Source organism: Adiantum capillus-veneris, chromosome 25 (assembly GCF_014529385.1).
Source record: "Adiantum capillus-veneris isolate H3 chromosome 25, ASM1452938v2, whole genome shotgun sequence".
In the NCBI taxonomy this organism is placed as follows: Eukaryota; Viridiplantae; Streptophyta; class Polypodiopsida; order Polypodiales; family Pteridaceae; genus Adiantum; species Adiantum capillus-veneris.
Genome location: NC_140955.1, coordinates 100,842,306 through 100,867,292, shown reverse-complemented (window position 1 = coordinate 100,867,292; position 24,987 = coordinate 100,842,306). Strand labels below are relative to the sequence as shown.

General features: G+C 39.9%; 1 protein-coding gene across 1 annotated transcript; it reads right to left on the bottom strand.

Annotated features, from left to right (window-relative positions):
- Window positions 1–13,908: 13,908 nt before the first annotated feature.
- LOC147425384 (uncharacterized) lies at window positions 13,909–23,146 on the bottom strand. Its single transcript, XM_086500049.1, has 4 exons — window positions 23,062–23,146; window positions 22,945–22,996; window positions 22,408–22,551; window positions 13,909–14,608 (listed from the first exon to the last, which is right to left on the bottom strand). The coding sequence occupies exons 1-4, from the start codon at window positions 23,144–23,146 to the stop codon at window positions 13,909–13,911; spliced, it is 981 nt and encodes a 326-aa protein (XP_086356175.1).
- Window positions 23,147–24,987: the final 1,841 nt, after the last annotated feature.

Genomic DNA, 24,987 nt, shown 5'->3' with positions numbered 1-24,987 from the left:
CCTTGTTTGACACCAATGGTGTTTGCAAATAATTTTGAAATTCCATCTCCCATACGTAGTCGACATATCACTTTTTGGTAGATGCGAAAGACTACATGCATAAATTCTCACGGCACTTGAAGGCTTTGCATACGTTGTCGTGTCGTGGAATGTACATAGTGTGAAATAAAAACATTCGCCTCGCTCTTGATACTTTTTGATGTATGCAAATAAAAGCAATCATGTATATACTATGATATATGATGAAGCGTCTACTGCGGTCATTATCATGTACATACCTATCCAGGGAGTCGTGGCCCTGGATGCGGCGCATTTGCGTGCTTATGATTATGCGAGTGATCCCACAAGTTTAGGCATTTTTATGACTCCGTTTGGGATTTTTCGCATAAACAATGAGCTGAAAATGACCTAGTTTCGGTCCAAAGTGGCAAAATGGCCCAAAAACTGACACATCAGCTGAAAATGCCGTGGGTAAGAGAGAGAGGGTTGCTTTTTACAGAAAACACCAGCAATTTTTCTCTACTGTGCAATAGCTTCCATGGTTGCCCAATCTATGTGTGTTGTAGTCCCGCCTCTTCACCATCTTGTATCTGAGCTTGTGAGGGAGTGAATTAGGGTTTCCCCTTATCAAAATGGTGTGTGGGGTTCAATATAGAAGCTCTTAAATCTCTACAAAATTAGAAAATGGTCGCCATGAAGGTGGAAGCTCGAGTATTCCTTTCAACTGTTTGATGTTACGACTATGTAATTGGGGGTGAGGCTACATGATACCATGAAAGAGGTTTGGATTTTGATTGAGATTTGTGCTTGTATGAGCATTAAGGTTTCATGGTTGAAACTTTAGTGTTTTTAAATGGTCTTTTAAAGTGAAATTAAATGTGATTTGGTGATCCTCTCATCATAATCTCGACTACGAAAACAAGCAAACTCCAAGCACGATAGGAAAGAGGGTTTGTGACTTTCCTGTCACGAACGCTCTTAGATTTTCTGTCACCCTTAGAAAGAGGGTTGGTGATTCTCCAGAAATTCTTTCCACAAAGTGTTTGTGACTTTCATCATGAACTCTCACAGCCAGAGGTTTTGCACCTTCCCAGCTAGACCGCACACTTTTCGACATTTCTGGTGAACCCGACGCGAAGGAGCTGGGGTGAGGGTTCCAAAAACTTTTTTTTAAAGGTTTAATTACAAATAATTAAATCTATGGATCAGCAAGAGCAACAAGGCATGCGTTTTGATCAAGGCACAATGAAAATGTTTCAAGCATTCGCCATGTTTATGCAACAACAACAGGCTGCAGAAAGAAGGGAGGTGTCAGCAACAAAAGCCCTTCAAGCTATTGTAAACAAAATGGACCAATTTGAAGGGAAAGATGTCACAAAGTTTCTTCGTGGTTATGTAAAGGAGATGGAGCTACAACGGTTCCAAAGGTGGACATGATTTGTAGCTTTGAGCTTGTTGTGGTCCCCGAGATTAGAGACCATGTAAGGGGAATCAGGGAGGAGCATGGAGAAGGTTGGGAGAAATTCAAATTAGCCCTAAAGAAGGAATACTTCATGGAGGACTCTGAAAGGGTTACAAAAAGGACCTTCTTGGAATGGGTTGCAAAGCCAAAAGAAGGACTTTCCATCACCGAACTGTTGAGAGAGTTTGAGCGGAGCTATGCTCAATTGTCAGGAACAGAGCGGGCTACTTTGGATAGTGAAAGATGGAATTGTTCCTTCAAGCTGCAGGTCATGAGCTCTAAGAAAATCTAGAGCTACTCCTTGAAGACAAGAATACAGAACAAGGTCTAAAGGCTGAGTGGAATGAGGTTGAGGATGCAGTCTCATTGCTTGCTAAGAGGCAACGTTGTAGGGACAAGATGGTGGTGAATGGCACTACCTCTACTCCTAGCACCTCAGAGATTCCACCAAAGCCTACTGTTGTGAGTCAAAAAGGTGATAATTCAATGTTTGATGGGCTTGTTAAGGGCATGGGAGAAATGAAGTTAAAGCTAACAAGGCTTGAAGAGAAAGGACAACCTGTAGGACAAAAATCCCAAAGCAAAGAAGGATTTGTGCACAAATGCATATGGTGTGATGGCACAGACGATGGCAGAAGGGATTGTGATAGCTTTAGTGATGCCTTAAAAAGAGATCTTGTGTTTCTTAAGGATGGCAAGATCCATCGGGGGAGACATGTATGCCATTAGGAACTAACTTTGGAAAAGGAGGTATGCGAAAGTTAGTGGAGGATATGGCGCTATTTTTGCAGTGGAGGCCGCTACCTATGGGGAAAAGATAGAGCTCATTCCAAAGGAAGTGTTAAAGTCTACTTCGGATGCTTTTAAGGAGGTTGATAGCTTGTGGCCATATGCAGTAGCCTCAGCTGAAAAAGGGAAGGTAACTAAACAGGTGTTACATGAAGCTGGTGATTTCATACGCCATACAACAGGTTGGGATGACCCTGTGGACTCTTTATCAGTGCATGCCTATCTTGCAAAATGCTATAACAATGAAGCAATTGTGGAAGAGAAGCGCAAACGTGAGAATGAAGATGCAGGTCCTTCTACTTCAAAGAGGGTTACAAGAGCTGGTGGAAGAAAGGATCCAGGACCTTCTTATGAGGCTCCACCACATGTGCCTCCTCCTCCTGAGATTCCTATGGAGGAGGCATCTACAGGGAAGAAGAAAGAGCAAGGAAAAGCTAAAGCAAAAGGCCCTGCATACAAACTACAATCTGACATTGAAGCTGTCACAAACTTAAAGTAGGTATTGGAGGAAAGGATTTTGAATAGCAAAGTTGAGTTTACCTTGGGTGAGGTTCTTGGAATTGCTAAACGCGAGTTTCATGAAGAAATTATAGATATCATAAAAAGAAAGAGGCAAACTCTCACTGAGTCTATTTCTCCACAGTCTGATGGTGAAGGGGAGTCACTTAAGGCACATGGAAAGAGAGTGTTTGTGATGAAAGTGTGGTAGGATGCTACCAGTCTTCTCAAAGAGATGCACATGCTAGATTTGCAGATGATGATGATGATGATGAAGCCTCCTATAAAAGCCACTACTCCAAAAGTCATTGGGCAAGAGCTACAACAGAAAACTTAGTCAAGGTGGGTGATCTTGAGGAGCCATATGTTGCATTGATAGATCATGGCTCTGAGATCAATCTTATGTCCAAGAGTCTTTACATAAGGGGTAAGTGGCCGATAGACACAGACCATGGGTGGATGATTAGAGCTACAAATAACTCATCAGGAGAGTTATATGGGGCTTGTCCAAATGTGAAAGTGACGATTGGTAATGTGAAGGATGAGCAAAACTTCTTTGTGCAGGAGATGTCTACCTATCCTCTTATCCTTGGGCAGCCATACATCACAGCCGTTCGCATGGAAACAAAGGTCTTGGATGATGGTTCTGCTTATGCTAGGGTAAAGAGTAGAGATGGGAAGCGAGCTGTGCAATTTTTTATTGTGTGTGTGAATCACGAGAGGAACCGCAATAGTCTTCGTGAGTATCCTCTACCAAAAGCCAACAAAGAGTTCAAAGAGTACAGGGAGACAAGGGGTTTTGGCCATGTACCATTGTGAAGCAGGATTGCAATGGTACAAGAAGAAAAAGATTCTCACCTGACCCAAAGCAAGAAGAATCTTTTTCTACAGGTTTTCAGGGATTAACAGAGCATGGGTCAGTATGTTTTATGAATCTTGAGGATATGAAAAGAAGTGCACGACAATATGTATATAGTGTACAAAAATACATGAAAGAAAATGGTTTCATAGAGGATAGTGAATGCATTTCGGGTTTCTTTGAACAAGCTTCTCATGTAGATACTATGCTTGAGCTTGAGGCTATAATGGAACCCACGTTGTGGAAGGTGGAAATGTATGATGTGATTGAGGCTTTTGAAGATCAGAAATATTTCAATTCTAATGAAGGACCGGAAGTGAGTGTGGAGACCAAGTAAAAAACGGTGGCAAAGAAAGTGAGACTAGTGGCCTTACCTTTACCATCAAATTGCAGGAAAAAGCTAGAGCAAGCTTCTTTGCAGCTGAGTCTCAGGGATCCAAAAAGAACTAGACACAAGTTCACAATGGAATCCCTAAAAGAGATAAAATTTGGTTGTGAGGAGTTTCTAACAGAAGAAGAGAAGAAAAGTTTTAAAGAAATGCTTTCAAGACGACATGGTAAGGCTTTTGCTTTTCAGCCACATGAAATAGGGTGTGTTGATCCTAATGTTGTTTCACCTATGGTGATCTTCACTATCCCTCATGTACCTTGGAATCTACGCCCAATTCCGGTTCCCAAAGCACATTTGCCAAAGTTAATAGAACTACTCAATGAAAAGATTAGCATGGGTATCTTGGAGCCTTCTTGTGCGCCATATTCAAACATGTGGTTCACTGTGCCTAAGAATAATGGAGCTTTGCGGTTCATACAAGATATGCAACATGTAAACAAGGTTACCATCAGGAATGTGGGTACAGGACCTATAGTGGATGAATTTACAGAGGCGTTTGCAGGAAGGTCAATTTACTCAATGGGAGATCTCTATTCAGGGTACGATCATTTTCAGCTAGATATTGAGAGTAGAGATCTGACAACTATGAAAACACCTTTGGGACTGGTAAGGATGTGTACCTTACCTTAAGGAGCAACAAATTCAGTTGCACATATGATGAATGGGATGAACAAGGTTCTACGTGACTTTATACCTCAAATCACAATGCCATTTCTTGATGATGTGCCCATCAAAGGATGTGAAGACAAAGATAAAGATGAAGCTATGGATTCAAGGGGGTGCCGTAAGTTTGTTGCAGACCATATCGAAGATTGTGAGAAGATTTTGTCAAAGCTTGAAGAAGTTAATCTTACCCTGTCAGGGCAAAAAGCTGTATTTGGTGTTAATGAAGTGTTGATTATGGGGCATATGTGTGGTCCTTATGGTAAAAGGCCTTGTCTAAAAAAGATGGATGCAATCAAAAACATGAAAGAAACATGTACAACTATAACTGAAGCTCAAAGATTTCTTGGTGCTTGCATCTTCTATCTTATTTGGATACCACATTATGCACATGTAGCAAATCCCCTTTATAGGTTGTTGAGAAAGAATCAGAAGTTTTGATGGGAAGAAGAGCACACAAAAGCCATGAGAAAGCTAAAGAATCTACTTCTTTCATCACCAACCTTGAGAAAGGTAGACTATGCATGTGAGAGACCTGTCATTGTGACAGGTGGACACAAGTCCTACAGGGATAGGATGGGCAGTAGGGCAAGATGATGATGAAGGAAAAAGGTATGTGGTGAGATTTGGAGCCAAGATTTTGAGTTCTTGCCAACGCGATTATGCACAAGTAAAAAGGGAACTATGGGGGGTGGTTACAACATTGAGGTGTGAAAAGGAGTACTTGATAGGGGCATCAGTGGTTGTGGAAAGTGATTGTTTTCCTCTTCTTGGAATGATCACAAACTGTTCGACTGCTGATATTGCAATGCTGCGATGGATAGCCTACATAAAGTCCTTGAATCCTAAGTTCAAGCATATTGCAGGGAAAGACAATCCAATGGTAGATATGCTATCTAGGGCAAGGTATGAAGATGACCACGACATGATTATTGAGGGAGATGATGTAGGTACAAAGTTTTACACTATTGATCATGCAAAGAGTAGTCATGCATGTTTTGTGTCTTCACTTGAGTCCTTTTCAGAGGAACTATATAAGGATGAATGGCTCTTGATAGGTCGCTACTTAAGTACTCTGCAGAAGCACGATGATTGGACTGAGCAGGAATCTAAGAAGATAAGAAGAAAAGCATATGGATACTTCTTGATGGATGGCTACTTATGGAAGCATCCTAAACGAAGAGATGGAACACCATTGTGTGTAGTTTGTGATAAGGTTACTCAACAACAAATCATCAAGGAGTTCCATGAAAGTTTATGGGCAGGACATAGAGGTGTATGGGCAACATTTGCTAAGGTTAAAGAAAGATATTGGTGGAAAGGGATGTATAAGGATGTGGTTGAGTTTGTTAAGTCTTGTGTGACATGCCAAATGTATTCAAATGTACGGCATTGTGATGGATTACATCCTACTTATCCATTAGCCATGCATTACAAATGGGTTGTGGACTTGGTCACAATGCCTTTGGGACTTTGGTAAATGAGGTATTTGGTGTTGCAAGAGAAGATTTGTCTAATCAAGTTGAAGGGCGTGCATTGAGGACAAAGAGTACACAAGCTGTATGTAAATTCCTTCTTGAAGATGTGATTTGTCACTATGGATGTGTGGAAAAGATAACTGCAGATAGAGGAGAATTGGATGCTGATGAAGCAAGTGAATTCTTCTCTAGAATGGGCATCAAACTAACTTTAACTTGTGCTTATAACCCAAAGGGAAATGGCAAAAGTGAAAGAGGGCATCCTCCAATAATCAAAGCTTTAGCTAAGGCTTGTGAAGATAAGCTTGGAGAGTGTCCAAGGTTACTTCCATTTGCATTGTGGGCTGACCATACAACACATAGTTCAGTCACTGGCTATATGCCTGTTGAATTGATGTATGGTCAAAAACCTGTGATGCCAATTGAAGATGTAGTTCTTACATGGAATGTATTGCCATGGGAAGATGGAATGAGTAGAGAAGACCTTCTTGCATTGCGCATACGACAATTGGAAAGAAGGCTTGAAGACATTGAGCTTGCAAAAGCTCGACTAAAGATTGCAAGGTTGAAAAACAAAGACAGATTTGACAAGAGGCATAGGCTCAGACCAAAAGACATTGAAGAAGGTGATTGGGTGTTGGTGTATGATAGTAGCCTGGAAAACCAGCACTCTACGATAAGGAAGCTTTCAAAGAGGTGGTTTGATCCTTATGTTGTCAAACATGTGCATGGAAATACAACTTACACCTTGCGTGAACTCGATGGGACAAAAATGAAAATTTCCATTGCAGGAAAAAGAATTAAATTATTCAAAAGAAGAGCGGATGTTAATCCATTTGATACACAACCAAGTGAAGAGGATGATGAAGTCAACTATATGCAAACTGAGGATGAAAGTGAAAGTATGGTGTCTGACCATGAGTTTTAATGCTTTACAAATGTTGTTGTGGCACATACCGGAGGATGTGCAGGTTCAGAGGGGGTGGATGTCATACCATGGCACGTACATAGTGTAAAATAAAAAAATTAGTCTCACTCTTGAAACTTTTCAATGTATGCAAATAAAAGCAATCATGTACATACTGTCATATATGTTGAAGCGTCTACTGCGATCATTATTATGCACATACCTATCCGGGGAGTCGTGGACATGGATGTGGTGTATTTGCGTGCTTTCCCACTTGATTAATTTGTTTTGACAATGTACATAGTCCAATTATTTCATGGTGGCACACTCATCTCGCCTATAAAGACTAATGCGAGCAAAAACTGCCAAAAATAGCAGCTAATAGACGTCGTTGCAGAATTGCATGGAAAGTGACTCAAAATGGTATATTGATGAAAAATGATGTTTATCTATGCTTTTTATGCTTAGGCGAGTGATCCCACAAATTTATGGATTTTTTTGACTCCGTTTGGGATTTTTCGCATCAAAAATGAGCTGAAAATGACCTAGTTTTGGTCCAAAGTGGCAAAATGGCCCAAAAATTGACACATCAGCTGAAAATGCCGTGGGTAAGAGAGAGAGGGCTGATTGTTACAGAAAAGACCAGCAATTTTTCTCTACTGTGCAATAGCTTCCATGGTTGCCCAATCTATGTGTGTTGTAGTCCCGTCTCTTCGCCATCTTGTATCTGAGCTTGTGACGGAGTGAATTAGGGATTACCCTTATCAAATGGTGTGTGGGCTTCAATATAAAAGCTCAAAATCTCTCCAAAATAAAAAAATGGTCGCCATGAAGGTGGAAGCTCGAGTATTCCTTTCAACTGTTTGATGTTACGACTATGTAATTGGGGGCGAGGCTACTTGATACCATGAAAGAGGTTTGGGTTTTGATTGAGATTTGTGCTTGTATGAGAATTAAGGTTTCATGGCTTAAACTTTAGTGTTTTTGAATGGTCTTTTAAAGTGAAATTGAATGTGATTTGGTGATCCTCTCATCATAATCTCGACTACGAAAACAAGCAGACTCCAAGCTTGATAGGAAAGAGGGTTTGTGACTTTCCTGTCACGAACGCTCTTAGATTTTTTGTCACCCTTAGAAAGAGGGTTGGTGATTCTCCACAAATGCTTTCCACAAAGTGTTTGTGACTTTCATCATGAACTCTCATAGCCAGAGGTTTTGCACCTTCTCAAGCGCGCAACATACATCTTCAATGGTAAAGAAGGGAGGAATAAACGGAAGGGAGCTACAACACTCAACATTGGGTTTCTCATAGAGTTTCTTGTAATGCGTATATATATTCTCAAGAGTCAAGTCAACAAATCTCTTAACACGCTTGCCTTTTAGATTTTGCCAAAACTTGCCACATGCATGTGCTTTCTCTTACGCTAAAAGAAGTTGTTTTTTGACTTCTCACCTTCTCATCTTTTTTTGAACAAGTGCTTTGTATGTGTGTGAACTTTCCAAGTAAACTTCCTTGTCTTTGCTTGCATCCAACCTTAGCAAGTGTTTTCGGGCTTGACTACATTCCATGTCGAACCATTTCTTCTTGGTGCTACCCTTCTTAGATCTTTTGCAAGACATGTGTTTCACCGAAAAGCATTCCTTTGCACAAGAGCAAATTACTTCTTTGAAAACTTTCCACTTGCATTCTAATGTTGGGCTCTCTTGATGCTCTGTCATGCTTAACATTTGGTCCACCATATCAACATATATAAGTGCTCGTTTGAAGTCTAGACGTAGGTGCGAATGATTCACATCATGATTGGAGGCTACATGATCGGGTCTTTTACCACACTTGAGGTCAATACATGACATCCTATGATCCGATTACGGATTCCATTCACCAAGTGTAAAGCTTTGTATGCATTCTAGAGTGGCTTTCGAAAATAACATATAGTCGATCACGCTATCACCATTGTGCTTTCTACATGTAAAGTCATTGGTGCCTTGCCATAAAGATATACCATTTGCAATGAGCATTCCGGTACTATTGCACATATGTAGAAGTGACTTTCCATAGTGATCCAATTCTTTTGCATCATTATAACTTCGATTATACATGTATGAGTCATCGATTCTTCTTGAGACATACGGCATGTCAACTTGTTGTGTGTCGTGTTGTAATGTATTTATGCGAGCATTCATGTCTCCAAAGACAATGAATTCACCTTGGTCCTTGTAATGAGCAATGTCTTCCTCTAGTTCAACAAAGGACTGATCTCTATCCATATCCAAGCGAGCATAAAAGTCGGAGTCATAGTGAGGAATGTAGCAACCAACCACAAACATGACTTGACCATTGGGTGGGCTGATTTTTAGCCATAAGTAGTGTTTATACTTATCTTCTTTGACAATGGAAACATCTTTCAAACCCTTTTTGATCATACATGCCACGCCTCCTTGGCCTCTACATTGGTTTGCATTCTTGGTCCGCATCAAAGAATGCACATCAAATTTGTCAAATCCAAGAATTTTTTGCGCATCATGCTCCCATGTTTTGACAAGAAGTATCACATCGGAGTCATTGGTAAGCTCATCAATGCCAATTCCCGCATTCCATGGATAGCCGTTACAATTCCAAAAGCTTATTTGCAAGCGTGAGTTGGTCTCATAGATCATGTGTCCCTATTTGTTGGGTGGACTTGCATCCTCCTCAAGTGACTTTTCTTCTTGAGATGACACCTTGACCTTGTTGGTTCTTTCCTCATATGCTTTGTGACGTACATTTTGTTGCATAAGAGTGCGATCCTCATATACATTACAACCCGTTCCTTTGAGGTAGATCCAACTATTGTCAAGGATGATCTTTCATCAGCCATGGTACATACAATAGGTCTTTCTCCTTAGCGAGGGACTCCTTGTTTTCCAACGCAATGTGCACCATAAGCCATGATTCCAGACATGCCAAAGTGTGTAGCAAAAAACTCTTCAATAGCAACCGCAAGAGATTGGGGTGTTACCATGCTTTCCTCCTTGATTCCACGAATGACGATGTTCTTTGAGCGTTTTTTCCGTTCTTGCAATTCTTGTGTGTCCACATTCTCTACATTCTTTGCTTGGACAATGGCTTGCGTGATAGGAGATGTAGAAACCACATTATCCTTACATATACCATCCCATGATTTTGATGCATTTCTCATCTCACATACATCATGACGTATTGTACCTATCGTATCCTCTTTCAATACATGATCACTCTCAACTTTGCTCAAGCACTCTTTTAATACATTCATGTCAACAAGAGAGCGCTTACATTCTTGACCTTCATTCTCAAGATGTACCAAGTGTGTTGTTTGCATTTCAAGAACCTTCTTGAGGTGCTCATTCTCCACAACAAGAACTCTTAAAGTGTCATTCTCCACTGCAAGTGCGCGCAACTCGTCACCTTTCTTGTTGACAGTTTCTTGTAATGAGATCAAGTAAGCCATGATCATTGCTTCCATTGTTGTAGACGATGTGGTTGGAATAGCATCCAAATTCCTTGGAGATTTTACATCATTCTCCATGGCGAGTGTGGATTTTCCACCCTTGCGAGTTCTGTCCGATATTGCCTTCAAGTCGGCAACAAAAATACAAAATTTTGACAGTTTTTTCAGAGAGAGAGAGAGAGAGAGAGAGAGAGAGAGAGAGAGAGAGAGAGAGAGAGAGAGAGAGAGAGAATTGCAACTCACTCTAGGAAAAAAAATTTCAACAAACTTTATTGATCCATTTGGTTGAGACTTGAAACTAGAGAGAGAGAGAGAGAGAGAGAGAGAGAGAGAGAGAGAGAGAGAGAGAGAGAGAGAGAGAGAGAGAGAAGTTTTAATGTCATAGGAACACATCAAGAGACCTAAAAGCTCTACTTCACAAGTCTTGAACATAAGACCTGGTATTTAAAAGGGAACAATGATAATCGACTAATCTGCTACACTCAAAGGATACATAGTTTCCTTTTCTTCTTCAATGCGAGAGATTCCAAAGATCTACCAAACAAGTATTAAACTCAAAACATTGTCTGTGTGTGTGTATGTGGGGGGAGAGAGAGAGAGAGAGAGAGAGAGAGAGGGAGAAGAAGAAGAAGAGAATTTTTATTGTCATAAGAACAATCTAAACAGATATCAAAGATCTACTCGACAAGTCTTGATCTCAAGATTTAATAAGAAAGAGAGAGGAAATTGCCATCTTCTTGGATTGATTTTACACGAACTAAAGTACACCCTCCTCACTTGTGCATGCACACCTATAGTTATGTTTATGTTTGTGACCCAATGACCATGCTTTTCTTGACCGCACCAATGCATGTGTCACACACTAGTTCTAGTTATTTGAAAAGGTCAAGCAATGTCCTTTGAAACAAGGTGAAGAGGCAAGAAGGCCTGCTAAGTTAAGAGGGGAACAAAATAGATGGAGAGTAAGTTTACATGAGGGCCTACAATCACACGGATTTTTTGTTGAGTTTTAATATAAAAGTATATTATCCATTGAGAGCGGATTTTTGAGATGGGGCTCAACTCAAGGCTCCCACCAGACAAACCACTCCGTGAGGCCCTACACATGCATATTTCTTAGGGGCACCACCCTCTTTTAGGGAGAAATAAGGAAACCAAAACAAACCATATGCAACACACACACACACACACACACACACACACACACACATACCTTCCTTATGTGATTCAACACAAAATGGACTTCAACCATTCAGCACACACTCCTTAAGCAATCCCTTTGAACACTGCACAAACTCACATGCAAAGAGTGACCTTCACCATATTAGTGCTCATATACTTCTAAGAAAAGCAATCACACGACCTCTTAGCAAAGCTCAAAACACCATAATGCACAAATACTTGACAACTCCTTTCCTTTCCCAAAAGAAGAGACTACTCACACACATAAGGCGGCATGCATAGAGAGCTCTTCTCCATCTATGCAGCCCCAAGACTTACTTACACACAACATAAGGAGAGAAGCCAAGCAAATAGACACCATGGTGCACAAAAACTTTCTCAACAAAACAAGCAACCCAATGAGCACAAAATATGAGAAGCTACCAAGATATGCTTACCAATTTTACACGCGTTTAGAGCAATAGTGTGACGACAACACCCCAATTGCAGCAATTTGTTGATCAAACCATGAGATAGATCATTGAACTTGATATCCTTGCTCTCATATAGACGCTAAAATCCTTATTTAGGGATGAGTATGGTTAGAAAAATGTTTGCAAGAGAATGGTAGCAATCGCATATTGATGCTCTCTCTATGGCAACGCTTATGATAGCGAGCTTAGGAAATGGATAGGGAGACGAGAGGGGAGAGAGATTAGGGCTTCCCTAATCTTAGAGGAGCTTATTTGCAGCAATGGAGTAGGTGTGTGTGTTTTTGTGCTTGCCAAAGGGCTTTTTTATAGCTGTACAAGACCTTGGGTTATGTTAAACTTGACTAGGGTAGGTGATTAACCATAGTTAGGTTCCCTTTTGACCATTCCTTCAATTATGCAAATAAGGGACTTATTTTCTCATTAAAAATAGCCTTTTAAGTCATGGAGGCTCTATAAGGGTTGATAATGTATGTGGGTCCCACCATGATGTCCCTCCCGTGGCTCCTGCAGAGTGTCCCTATCCTGTTTGTTGTGTTTCTGGAAGCATCTTCAGTCGATCCCTCCACATGCAAGTGGTTTTTAACTCCCCATTGGTATTTTAGAATGTTGAAGAATTCAAGAAAACTTTTCACCTTTGTGGTTTACCTGATTGTAACTTTGACCTGCAGTAACAGTGTCCGCAGCACCTTGTTTTCACCATAACTTTAGTCTGTAACTCAAAATTGGGTGCTGTAAAAGGCCAAATTGACCTTCTCAAAGTGTTTAAGCTGATTTTGGAGTGCTCATCAAGTATATCCACAAGCTAAGGCGTTCAAGATGCATCCAAAACACCTTTTGTACCAAGTCTCTTTGTAGGGGACCCTTTAGCATGCATCCAAGGTGTAGCATGCTTTTTCAAAAGAGAATCCACCTTAAACAAATGAGGTAGGCTCCAATAAAGTTTGATTTATTGGGGATATACATTATATTTAAGATTTGTTGACCAACACAAGTAAATGATCCAAGAGTTGGGTCACATAGTGGTGGGGAAGGGAAGGCCTACAAGGTTAACCCTACCCTTGAGAGAAGATGGGTAAGATAAGTGCCCATTTTATTTACAAATTATGGGATGTAGATAGCTATTTAAATTAGTCAAGGTAATTAGTTAAAAGAATATGCAGTAAAAAATTAGGAGAGTAGAATTAAGTTTACTATTTACATTTAGCATGAAGAGAGAAATATGATGTAAATGCATAAAGATCTAAGAAGGGTAAGGTGTTTGTATGGAAAAAGGCTATTACGGAAAGAGAGAATGAACACTAGGTTAAAACTTTGATAAAAAATATATACATTTGAGTAGAAATGTAGTGCAAATGCAAGGTTACCGTTTAACGCTACTCATATTAGTCCTCCCCCTTCATCTAGGATCATTCATGCTCCTAGATGAAACAAAAGAGTTTTTTCCTTTTTCTTCTTTTTTCTTTTTTTTCTTTTTTTTCTCTTTTTTTTTTTTTTTTTTTTTTTTTTTTTTTTTTTTTTTTTTTTTTTTTTTTTTCCTTTTGTTTTTGCTTTTTCCAAAAAAACGAGGAGTGATATGCACTCTTTTACCCCCTCAAACCTGTACTTCGTTACAAGGATCCCAAGGTAGACCTTGCAAGCTTGAAGTCCCTGCACTCAACGATCCTTGAGGAGTTGAAGGAGCATCTGCTAAATTGGATGGAGAAATTTCACACTTAAAATGAAGGCTCCCTGCAAGTGGATTAATTCTTTGTAAAATAGGACTTCAATCTCCATCCATTTACTCGGATCTTGTGGACTTTCCCAGACAAATCTGCTAGTCTATAGCTACCATTTCCATACCTTTTCATTATCAAAAAGGGTCCTTCCCACCTTTGTAAAAACTTCTTTTCATGGCATACATCAAGGCGATTATCGTAACGAAGAACTAGCATACCTTCCGTCAAGCCCTTCTGCTTGAGACTTTTGTTGATTTTGTCCCTTTGATCCATGGCTTGGGCAATGTAATAGTCGATGGACTCTTCTCTATCAAGCTCAAGTCGTTGAAGATCTAAAATTCTTTCATGTAAGGCTTCTTTTGGCCTCTTTGCTCCCCGTGAGAGAATGCGTAGGCTTGCAAGCTCCACCTCAATAGAAAGGAGTGCCTCCTGTCCATATACCAAATGAAAAGGAGTGAATTGAGTGGATACCTTGAAAGATGTTCTGTATGCCCATAGAGTTGCGGTCAAATGACGATCCCAGTCGTTTGGTCGATCTGCAACCTGCTTAGAAATGATCTTACATATCATTCCATTCACCTTTTCAACCAACCCATTGCACTGAGGGTAGTAAGGTGTAGAATGCAAATGTTTGACTTTTAACTTTGCCAAAAGATTATCTAGGAGCTTAGCTCTAAACCCTACACCACGATTTGACAAAATCTCTAATGGTGTGCCAAATCTACTGCATATGTGATCAAAGATAAATTTTGATACCTCCTCGGCTATAATTCATATTGTACTTGCTGCCTCCGCCCATCGTGTCATGTAATCTACTCTCACAATGATGAAGACCTTCCCGATAGATGTGCGAGGTAAGGGGCCTATTGCATCCACACCCCACTTCTCAAAAGGACCATACAAAATTATTGGAACTCGAGGCTTGTAAGTGAGTCGTCGATCTCCAGCAATCTGACAACCTTTGCATGACTTATACCAATGTTGGACATCACGATGTAGACTTGGCCAAACAAACCCTGCTTGCAAAATCTTCCTGTTTGTAATATCATGAGAAAAATGACCCCCACAGACATCATCATGGCATGAAAAGAGGATTCTCTCTATTTCTTGAACAGAGGGCACCCTTCTTAGCACAAAATCTTTCCCTTTATGATACAAATCATCTCCTATGAGTTGGTAAGGAGTTTCCTTTTTTACCAACCTATGACTTTGCACTTTATCCAAGTGTTTAGGGCACTCACCAGTTTGGAGGAAAAATATGATGTCCTTCAATTCCTCTTGGCCTTGGTACTTTGGTTCGTAGAGCTTCACACCTCCCACCATGATCTGAAGTTTCTCATTGGCGAGAGAATCTGCTTCCTTGTTGAGGGTTCTCACAACATGATGTACCTGTGTAGCTTCAAAGTTCTTTATCAAAGCCTTCACCTATCTAAGCCACTCCACTAGAGTAGGGTTCTTGCACTTCCATGTCCCTTGGATTTGCCTAATAACTAGTAAGGAATCACCTCTTATTATAAGTCTTTCAATGCCAAGTTTCTGCATTCTTCAAGCCCCAACTTTAAGGTGACATACTCAGCCTCATTATTAGAATGAACATTTTCCAAGGTGATACCTTTCTTAACAAGAAGTTCCCTTTGTGGACTTAGAATAAGAACCCCCCCTGTTGCCTGATCGTATTGTCATCGGTAAGCTCCATCAAAGCACAAAATGTGTGCGTTGTCCATCTCCTCCTCATTATTTTGTGGTGTAGCTTTGTCTCCTGCCTTTGGTGACTCTTTCCTTTCTCTCACTTTATATGTGAGAATGTCTGCAAGACCTTCCCTTGTGCTATCTTCCACAAGAAAAGTGTATTCGAACTCTTGAAGTTTTAGAACCCATTTGGCTATCCTAGATGAGAGGCTCATGTGTTGCACAACATATGAGACATGTACCTTACTTTGTGGTTGAAAGTCATGAGCTCCTTGGTTGTCGTTGGTGGTTGTAGTGACAAGAGAGCATTTACTTTTGATGGATCCACTTGAATTCCTTGCAAAGAAACCACATGACCTAGCAACACCACTTGTGACTCTGCAATGTGACACTTCTCAGGATTAAGCTGTCCCCCAAATTGATGAAGCCTCCTAAGACCCTCCTCAACTTTTTGGCAATGAAGTATTTGGATACTATAGATACAGAAGTCATCCATAAAAACCCTAATTGACTTTTCAAAGAAGGGCTGAAAGACAAGAGTTGTAAACCTTATAAAGGTACTAGGAGCATTTGTGAGCCCAAATGGCATCACTCTATAGGCAAAGCAACCCCAAGGTGTGATGAAAGTGGTTTTTAACTGATCTTCTTTTGCTATTATGATTTGAAAATATCCTGAATACCCATCACACACCGTGTAACATTCATAGCCGGCTACTTCGTTTAAGATTTCATCTTGGAAAGGAAGAGGAAAATGATCCCTCTTTGTTGCAGTGTTCAACGGTTTGTAGTCAACACAGACCCTCCATTTTCCGTTCTTTTTAGGGGTTACTAAAATTGGGGACACCCACTCAGAGTTAGACACAGGGTAAATGAAACCAGCTTTGAGGAGTCAGTTAACCTCTATCAAAAGTTCCTCTTGTTGTATTTTTCCTAGGCGCCTTAGCTTTTGAGCCACAGTTTTAGTACGTGGTTTTAATTCTATGCCATGCTTTATAACATCCACACCTCTAATTTGTGAGTAATCAGTGATAAACAAATTGGGATACCTCTTGAGAATATTGATGTAGGACCGCTTCTCCTCAAGGGTAAGATCTTTTGCAATCATCCTCTCAAAGTCTTCAAAGTGCTTGTGGTCACCTTTGTCATCCTTTGTTTGCTCCTTTGTTGGATCAACCTCTATTGATGGAGTTTTTGATGTGTTGAAGATGATTCCCATTACCTCCAAAGATGATTCTTCTTCGCTATTGAATGTAGTGGTTGAACTTTCCTCGTCGCTTGAGCCAAAACTCTCCTTCACTTTCTTCATCAGCCGTGGTCTCATAGTTGATGTCGAGCTGCTTTTCTTCATGCCAATCGTATACCACATGTTGCCCCTTTTTGAGAATCAATTGTCCTCGTCCCCATTTTTTATCTACATTCACAGCAATGAGCCAAGGCCTCCCTAGGATGATGGGATAGCCCTCCCCCTTGGCCGGCATAACATACATGTCCACACGTGCATCTATATTACATACATAAACTTTTACATTCTCGATGATCCCTAGGCACTTCACACTTGCATTGTTGGCCAGCCTAACTTGACAATTAGAGGATTTAGTGATTTCAAGCCCTAGTCTATTCATGGCTCTTTCCGTGGTCACACACATTTGTGCTCCACCATCAACATACACATTGGATACCTTCCTACCCCTCACATAAGCATCTACAATAGGTTCCACATCTTGTTGTGGCTTTGAAGTCAATGCCTTTATTATCACCTTTTATTTCTTTCTTGGGAGTCTTGTGCTTAAAAGTTTAGGCCAGTGCCTTCTCACCTTGGGTGATAGATGTAGGAGTTGAGGCCAAGAAATATTGGGATTTTGAGTTTGCAGATCTTCTAAGATGTTGTAGGGTTCCATATTCTTTCCTAATGGAAAATTATTGATGCCAATCTCCCTTCGCCTTAATCTCTGCTTCTTGTCTCCTTCCTCCTTCTTTGACTTTTTCTTCCTCTCCTTCCTTGCAAGTTCTGACTCTTCATTCCTTGTGTCTTCATCCTTGTTGTGTGCTCTTGTGCGCTTTTCTGCTAGCATAACATCAAAATGTATAGGGCTCACCTCTATCTACTCTTCCAGCTTTATGACGTTTACTCCTCTCTCTTCCTCCACTGATGGGACAGGAGGGATGTTTGCCACTGGAGGTGGTGGTGGTCGACGAAGAATTTGTGGGGCTTGAGCATGCTCTTGCTGCACCATGAGCGGAGGGGGTCTAAGAGGGTATATGTCCCCTGGAAGCCTTCGAGGGTGAGGGAAATTATACATGTCATGACCAACTTCGTTGCAATTCCAACATCTCACCTCTTGTGCTTGACGTCGTTGATTGCGATTCCCTTCTCTTGGTTGTCGTTGTTGAGGTAGGCCCTACACTAGATTCAAGGTGAGACTCTCTAGTTGTTGAGTTAATCTTTGCAAGATCTCTTGTTGTGATCCTTCCCCTATTTGTGAAGTTTGGGCAAGAGAGCCCCTGACTTGTGCTCCCATGCTTGGTGAAGAATCCCTCTCAATGACTTCATTTAGGTCCCTTGTTCTATGTGCTTGAAAATTTAACTTCTTGAATTTGACCATGGCCACCTCACGTGCTTCCTCAAATGTTGATGGGAATTTTAACTCTACCTTGGTCTTCAAAGTTGGATACAAGCCAGCCATGAACCTATCTTTCTTTAGAAAGTTTGGTGCACCACCTTGGTTTTGTAAGGTAGCGTCCCATCTATCCCATAGGTTAAGGAAAACGGCCTCATAATATGGGTAGTCTTCAAGGAATACCTGTTTATGTTGAAGTAGACACTTCCAAAAACCCTCTGGAGTATCTCCTTGCCCAAATTTGGCAAGAAAACTTGCACGTAGCCTCTCCCAATTGGTTTTGTTTTGAGGTTGCAAGGCCTCGTACCATGCCTTAGCCTCCCCTTTGAGAACGAGTGGAAAAGCATGCAGCTTTACCTCTTCTTGATCTCTCCCAGAGATGAGGTGTGCCATCTCCAAATTATCCAAAAATTCTTGTGCATCCTCACCATTTTTAGAATGAAAGGTAGGAAAAGTGCTTGACATTTTTACAATACAAGGAGGTTTGTGTACCACAAAGTTTTGACTACAATGAGTGATCACATCAAAATGAAAATATATACATCAAGTGTTAGTTCATAATTTATCACAGGCAAAATAAAAGGGTTCATTGAGGCATTAATTTCATTAAGGCGAGCGAGTCCAAAAATTCTCCTAATGGTTTCTTGAAATCTAAATTTTGTAGCAGTTATGATGTGCACAGATTGACGAGCTATGGGTGTAAAAGGAGAAGCAACTCCAGGTTGGTTCATGTGACAATGTGTTCTCCTTTTTCTTTCTCTTGAAGAAAGTTTCCTTTTGAGTGGATTTCTATCTAGGCGCCTCTTGTCCCTGCCTCAAAACAAAATAAAAACATGGACATCAAATGAATCATCATAATTAATGAATGGAAGAATGATGGGATTTGGAGATGCTAAGATTTCACCAAGTCTTTCTGCACCAAGCATAAAAACAACACGTTACTGGTAAAAAATTTTGGGATCTACACAAATGTTAATTCTGATGCGTTGTGCAAAATGAAAAGCATATGGTGCAACTCTATTGTTCATGAGGAGAATATAAGTCAATTAGGAAAGTTCCTCAGTGGGGGCACCACTTTTATGAGAGCGGATTTTTGAGATGGGGCTCAACTCAAGGCTCCCACCAGACAAACCACTCCATGAGGCCCTACACATGCATATTTCTTAGGGGCACCACCCTCTTTTAGGGAGAAATAAGGAAACCAAAACAAACCATATGCAACACACACACACACACACACACTCACACCTTCCTTATCTGCTTCAACACAAAATGCCCTTCAACCATTCAACACACACTCCTTAAGCAATCTCTTTGAACACTGCACAAACTCACATGCAAACAGTGACCTTCACCATATTAGTGCTCATATACTTCTAAGAAAAGCAATCACACAACCTCTTAGCAAAGCTCAAAACACCATAATGCACAAATACTTGACAACTCCTTTCCTTTCCCAAAAGAAGAGACTACTCACACACATAAGGCGGCATGCATAGAGAGCTCTTCTCCATCTATGCAACCCCAAGACTTACTTACACACAACATAAGGAGAGAAGCCAAGCAAATAGACACCATGGTGCACAAAAACTTTTTCAACAAAACAAGCAACCCAATGAGCACAAAATATGAGAAGCTGCCAAGATATGCTTACCAATTTTACACGCGTTTAGAGCAATAGTGTGAGGACAACACCCCAATTGCAGTAATTTGTTGATCAAACCATGAGATAGATCATTGAACTTGATATTTTTGCTCTCATATAGACGCTAAAATCCTTATTTAGGGATGAGTATGTTTAGATAAATGTTTGCAAGAGAATGGTAGCAATAGCATATTGATGCTCTCTCTATGGCAACGCTTATGATAGCGAGCTTAGGAAATGGATAGGGAGACGAGAGGGGATAGAGATTAGGGCTTCCCTAACCTTAGAGGAGCTTATTTGCAGCAATGGAGTAGGTGTGTGTGTTTTTGTGCTTGCCAAAGGGCCTTTTTATAGCTGTACAAGACCTTGGGTTAGGTTAAACTTGACTAGGGTAGGTGATTAACCATAGTTATGTTCCCTTTTGACCATTCCTTCAATTATGCAAATAAAGGACTTATTTTCTCATTAAAAATAGAATTTTAAGTCATGGAGGCTCTATAAGGGTTGATAATGTATGTGGGTCCCACCATGATGTCCCTCCCGTGGCTCCTGCAGAGTGTCCCTATCCTGTTTGTTGTGTTTCTGGAAGCATCTTCAGCCGATCCCTCCACATGCAAGTGGTTTTTAACTCCCCATTGGTATTTTAGAATGTTGAAGAAGTCAAGAAAACTTTTCACCTTTGTGGTTTACCTGATTGTAACTTTGACCTGCAGTAACAGTGTCCGCAGTACCTTGTTTTCACCATAACTTTCAGTCTGTAACTCAGAATTGGGTGTTGTAAAAGGCAAAGTTGACCTTCTCAAAGTGTTTAAGCTGATTTTGGAGTGCTCATCAAGTATATACACAAGCTAAGGAATTCAAGATGCATCCAGAACACCTTTTGCACCAAGTCTCCTTGTAGGGGACCCTTTAGCATGCATCCAAGGTGTAGCATGCTTTTTCAAAAGAGAGTCCACCTTAAACAAATGAGGTAGGCTCCAATAAAGTTTGATTTATTGGGGATATACATTATATTTAAGATTTGTTGACCAACACAAGTAAATGATCCAAGAGTTGGGTCACATAGTGGTGGGGAAGGGAAGGCCTACAAGGTTAACCCTACCCTTGAGAGAAGATGGGTAAGATAAGTGCCCATTTTATTTACAAATTATGGGATGTAGATAGCTATTTAAATTAGTAAAGGTAATTAGTTAAAAGAATATGCAGTAAAAAATTAGGAGATTAGAATTAAGTTTACTATTTACATTTAGCATGAAGAGAGAAATATGATGTAAATGCATAAAGATCTAAGAAGGGTAAGGTGTTTGTATGGAAAAAGGATATTACGGAAAGAGAGAATGAACACTATGTTAAAACTTTGATAAAAAATATATAAATTTGAGTAGAAATGTAGTGCAAATGCAAGATTACCGTTTAACGCTACTCACCATTATACATACATAATAAAAAATGGTTAAGAAAGGCCTCATTTAAATAATAAAGTAAAAGGTGCACACGGAACATTATCAATTGGAAAAAAATAAATAATAATTTATATTATATTATCCATTATACAATCATTATACATACATAATCATGAATGGTTTTTTAGAAAGAAAGGCCCGACTTAAATAATAAAGTAAAAGGTACACATTGCACATTATTATTTGAAAAAAATAAAAATAAAAAGACACATTGAAAAACTAAAACAAAAGTATTTTTTAATATTTACATAAAAATCATAGATTTATTAAACATAAATAATTAAAAATAATAATGAAATAAATCTTTGTGAAATTTTTAAATAAAAGTACTCTTTACAAATCAAAATATTTAAACAAGGTGAAGAGTCACGAAAGCCTACTAAAGATAAAACCCATCATCGGGGGGGATGAGAGTTATCAAGAGTGGGTACTTACAATCACATGTCATTTTTTTGTATTTTAAAAATTTACTCCTCATTATGTTACGGAGGGCCTTACTTAAACAACAAATTGAAAGGCTCACATTGGCTGCATTTCCTAAACAAAATAAAATGAAGAGGAAAAGGGACCCATTGCCAATTTTTTTTTAAAAAAATTGTTCTCGTAGGAAAAGGTAGGTCTAATAATAGGCATAAGATACTACAAAATATAAACTTTTTGATAATTCTTATATTTTGTAAAAAAAATATATGTAATAAAATTCTTACATTTTGTGAAAAATTTATATGTAATAAAAACATTAAAGGGATCCCTTGCCAAATTAAAACCAAAGATAATTTTAATGTTTTCATAGGAAAAAGTAGGTCTAATAGACATACGATATAATAAATTTTAAGCAATTGACAATTCTCACATTTTGTGTGAAATTTATATGTTATAATAAAAAAAAGATACATTAAAAGTTTAAACAAAAGAATATTTTAATGTTTTTTTGGCATGCTAAAGAATGACCCTAGTATTGGGTCAGCTTAGGCGTCCTCCAAGCGATGCCGTCCACGTGGACGTGTATTTTTTTTTTAAGTATTTCGCTGCAGGTGAACTGGTGAGCTTAGTTTTGTTCGTGTAGTACTGCGTTCAGTAGACACGGCTAGTGTGAAGCTTCGCCCACCATTCCACCTTACCTACAACAGAGCGCCCAACCATGCGCTGTTTCTCTTGCCTCCCAGGTCGTACATGACGTTGTCCAGCAAGGTGATCCAGTTGGCCAAGCTCTAGCAATTCTGCCACCGATGCGATTTGAACCCATGGATAGCTGAAATAGACTAGTAGCATTGCTCAAGCTTAGATCAGGGGACGTAGCTTGAAAACTCGAAAGGCGACTTTTGTCCAGGTTTAGTATCTGTAGGTTCTTTAAGTTCATGATCTTAGTTGGAAGAGAACCGCTCAACTGATTGTAGGCGAAGCCAAGTGTGATAAGCTCTATGAAATTGCCAAAAGATTCGGGGATGATTCCATGAAGGTGGTTTTGCCAAAGTCTCAAACACTGAAGATAAGCCAACTGGCCTAGCTTTCTAGGGATGGAACCTAAGAGCTCATTTGATTCAAGTTCAATTTATGCAATGCTTTTGCAAATGCCCACACTAGCTGGAATAGCTCCCACCAGCCTGTTTTCTCCAAGGAATAGCTTTGAAGCTTTCTCAAGAACCTGATCTTATCTGGGATGTGGCCTGCGAGCTGATTTGTGTTGATCAACAAGGCTGGTGTGGATGCAGCAATAGAGTTGTAAGGCTGGTTAAATTTCCCAGCTCTTTCGAGATTGCACCTGTTAGCTGGTCTGCATACAAGCCTAGCTGTATGAGTTTCTTGCACATGTCCAAATTACTAGCTGGAATAGCTCCTACAAGCATGTTTTCGTCTAGCAATAGGTTGTGAAGCTTTCCCGAAAAGCCGATCACAACGGGGACGTGGCCTGAGAGATGGTTTGTGTCCAGGTCCAGATCAACAAGGCTCGTGGAATTACCCAAGCTACGAGGGATGATGCCTATGACATCGTTCTCCCACAAAAGCAGTTTTTGTAGTCTAGGAAGATGAGGCCCAACTTGAGATGAGTTGAGAAGAGAGGGACATGAGCCAGCTAAGTGCATCACTTTCAGTAAGGTGAGTGTGCGGGCTGTGAGAGTAGCGGAAAACAAATGTTGTGAGGAAAGAGGGAAAGCTTTGGAAGCTCTCAAAGCAATTGACGTCCTTGACAGATCTAGAGATCTATATCAATTACAGAAGCATTTGATAAATTGATCGTCAAGGGGATTTCTAGAAATGTATCTTCTTTTCATTACTGGGTGTCTGAGTGTAGTGTGGGAAAAGTGTTGCTCACAAGCTGTTTAGGCTAATTGAGCTGATCAGCATTAGCTAGGTGTGACAATCGCATGTGCCAGATTCACAACAGTACTTGGTGCATGGGTATCTTGTGAGTAGGCGAATCAACATCAAAAGATACATGGCACGTCTGCATCTTTGTGGAAGTAGAGAAGATTTGCAGCAACGTAATGGACCCCTTGGTGCCCCATCAGGTGTTGTGCATTGACGCATTGTTATGGTAAGTCGACTCTGCTCGAAAACAGACACAACTTCTATTATTTAATCTAGCTTTTAGTCACATAATGTAGATGTAGCTCTCTTTCTGCTGCAAGTGGATTAGTGCCTTCCATATTGTTGTCTTTTGGCAGTTTGTCCTGTTTAATGCACATGATATATGTGCTCCACAACATGCGCTAGCCATTTTCCCCTTCACCTTACCCATCGTCTATAATGCTCCAACAAGCAAACTTCAACTTGTGTGCAAGTATGTTGTGGTGAGCACATCATCCCCTTGATTACTGAATTGAGGTTGTATCTCCTTGTCACTTGTTTTGTCACGTGGGTTACTGGTGTGTATACTTTTCCTAAAATTGGATCTAACGAGTGACGTGATAGGTACCTCATGTGTTGGAGTCATTATGATTCCCTTGCAAGAAATTCTGTTGTTGCAAGGACATCCATCAATTTAATGCAAGCCAACTTGAATACCGAAGGTTATGCTCCCATTGTTTCTATGTGGTTAAAGGAGGTATATGAAATTTTTTTACTCATTTCTCACATGCATAGAATATCATTGGTTTTTATTTCTTTACATTGTATGCATGTGAACTTGAATATGCAGAGGTGGCTTCGATGCGATCTGATGTTGCGTATTGGCATTGTGTTTATGCAGGTTGTTACATCAATTTCATTGTCAACTTATGATTTTTTAGCTTTGTTTGCAGGCTAGATTATGAGATTATACAAGTGTTCGGCTAAAGTTGTGTGATCGGCAAGCGACATTCAGAGCTTGTGAAATTGTGGACTTGCATGCATTTCTCTTTGTTTATCATTATAATTTTGAGTTTATGTTTATCTTCATTGATATTCTTTTGGTGTTTGGAGAATAGAAATGAATTCTTTTATTGACAATTGATAGAGATGAATTTCTCTTATTGACAATCAATATGACATCTTGTAAATAAGATATATGGCTATTGTCAAGCTCTAAGCGATTTGTTGTTCGCACTTGTCACGTAAGTATAATATCATTCTTATGGTGGTTTCAGAAATTGTATCCAATAGAACTAAGTTCTATAATTTTGTTTGAAGACTAGATGACGTCTAGTTTTTGTAGTCATGTGTGAGTTTCTTTGAGGCTCAACCATTTCCTTTTTTGCCCAAACATGTG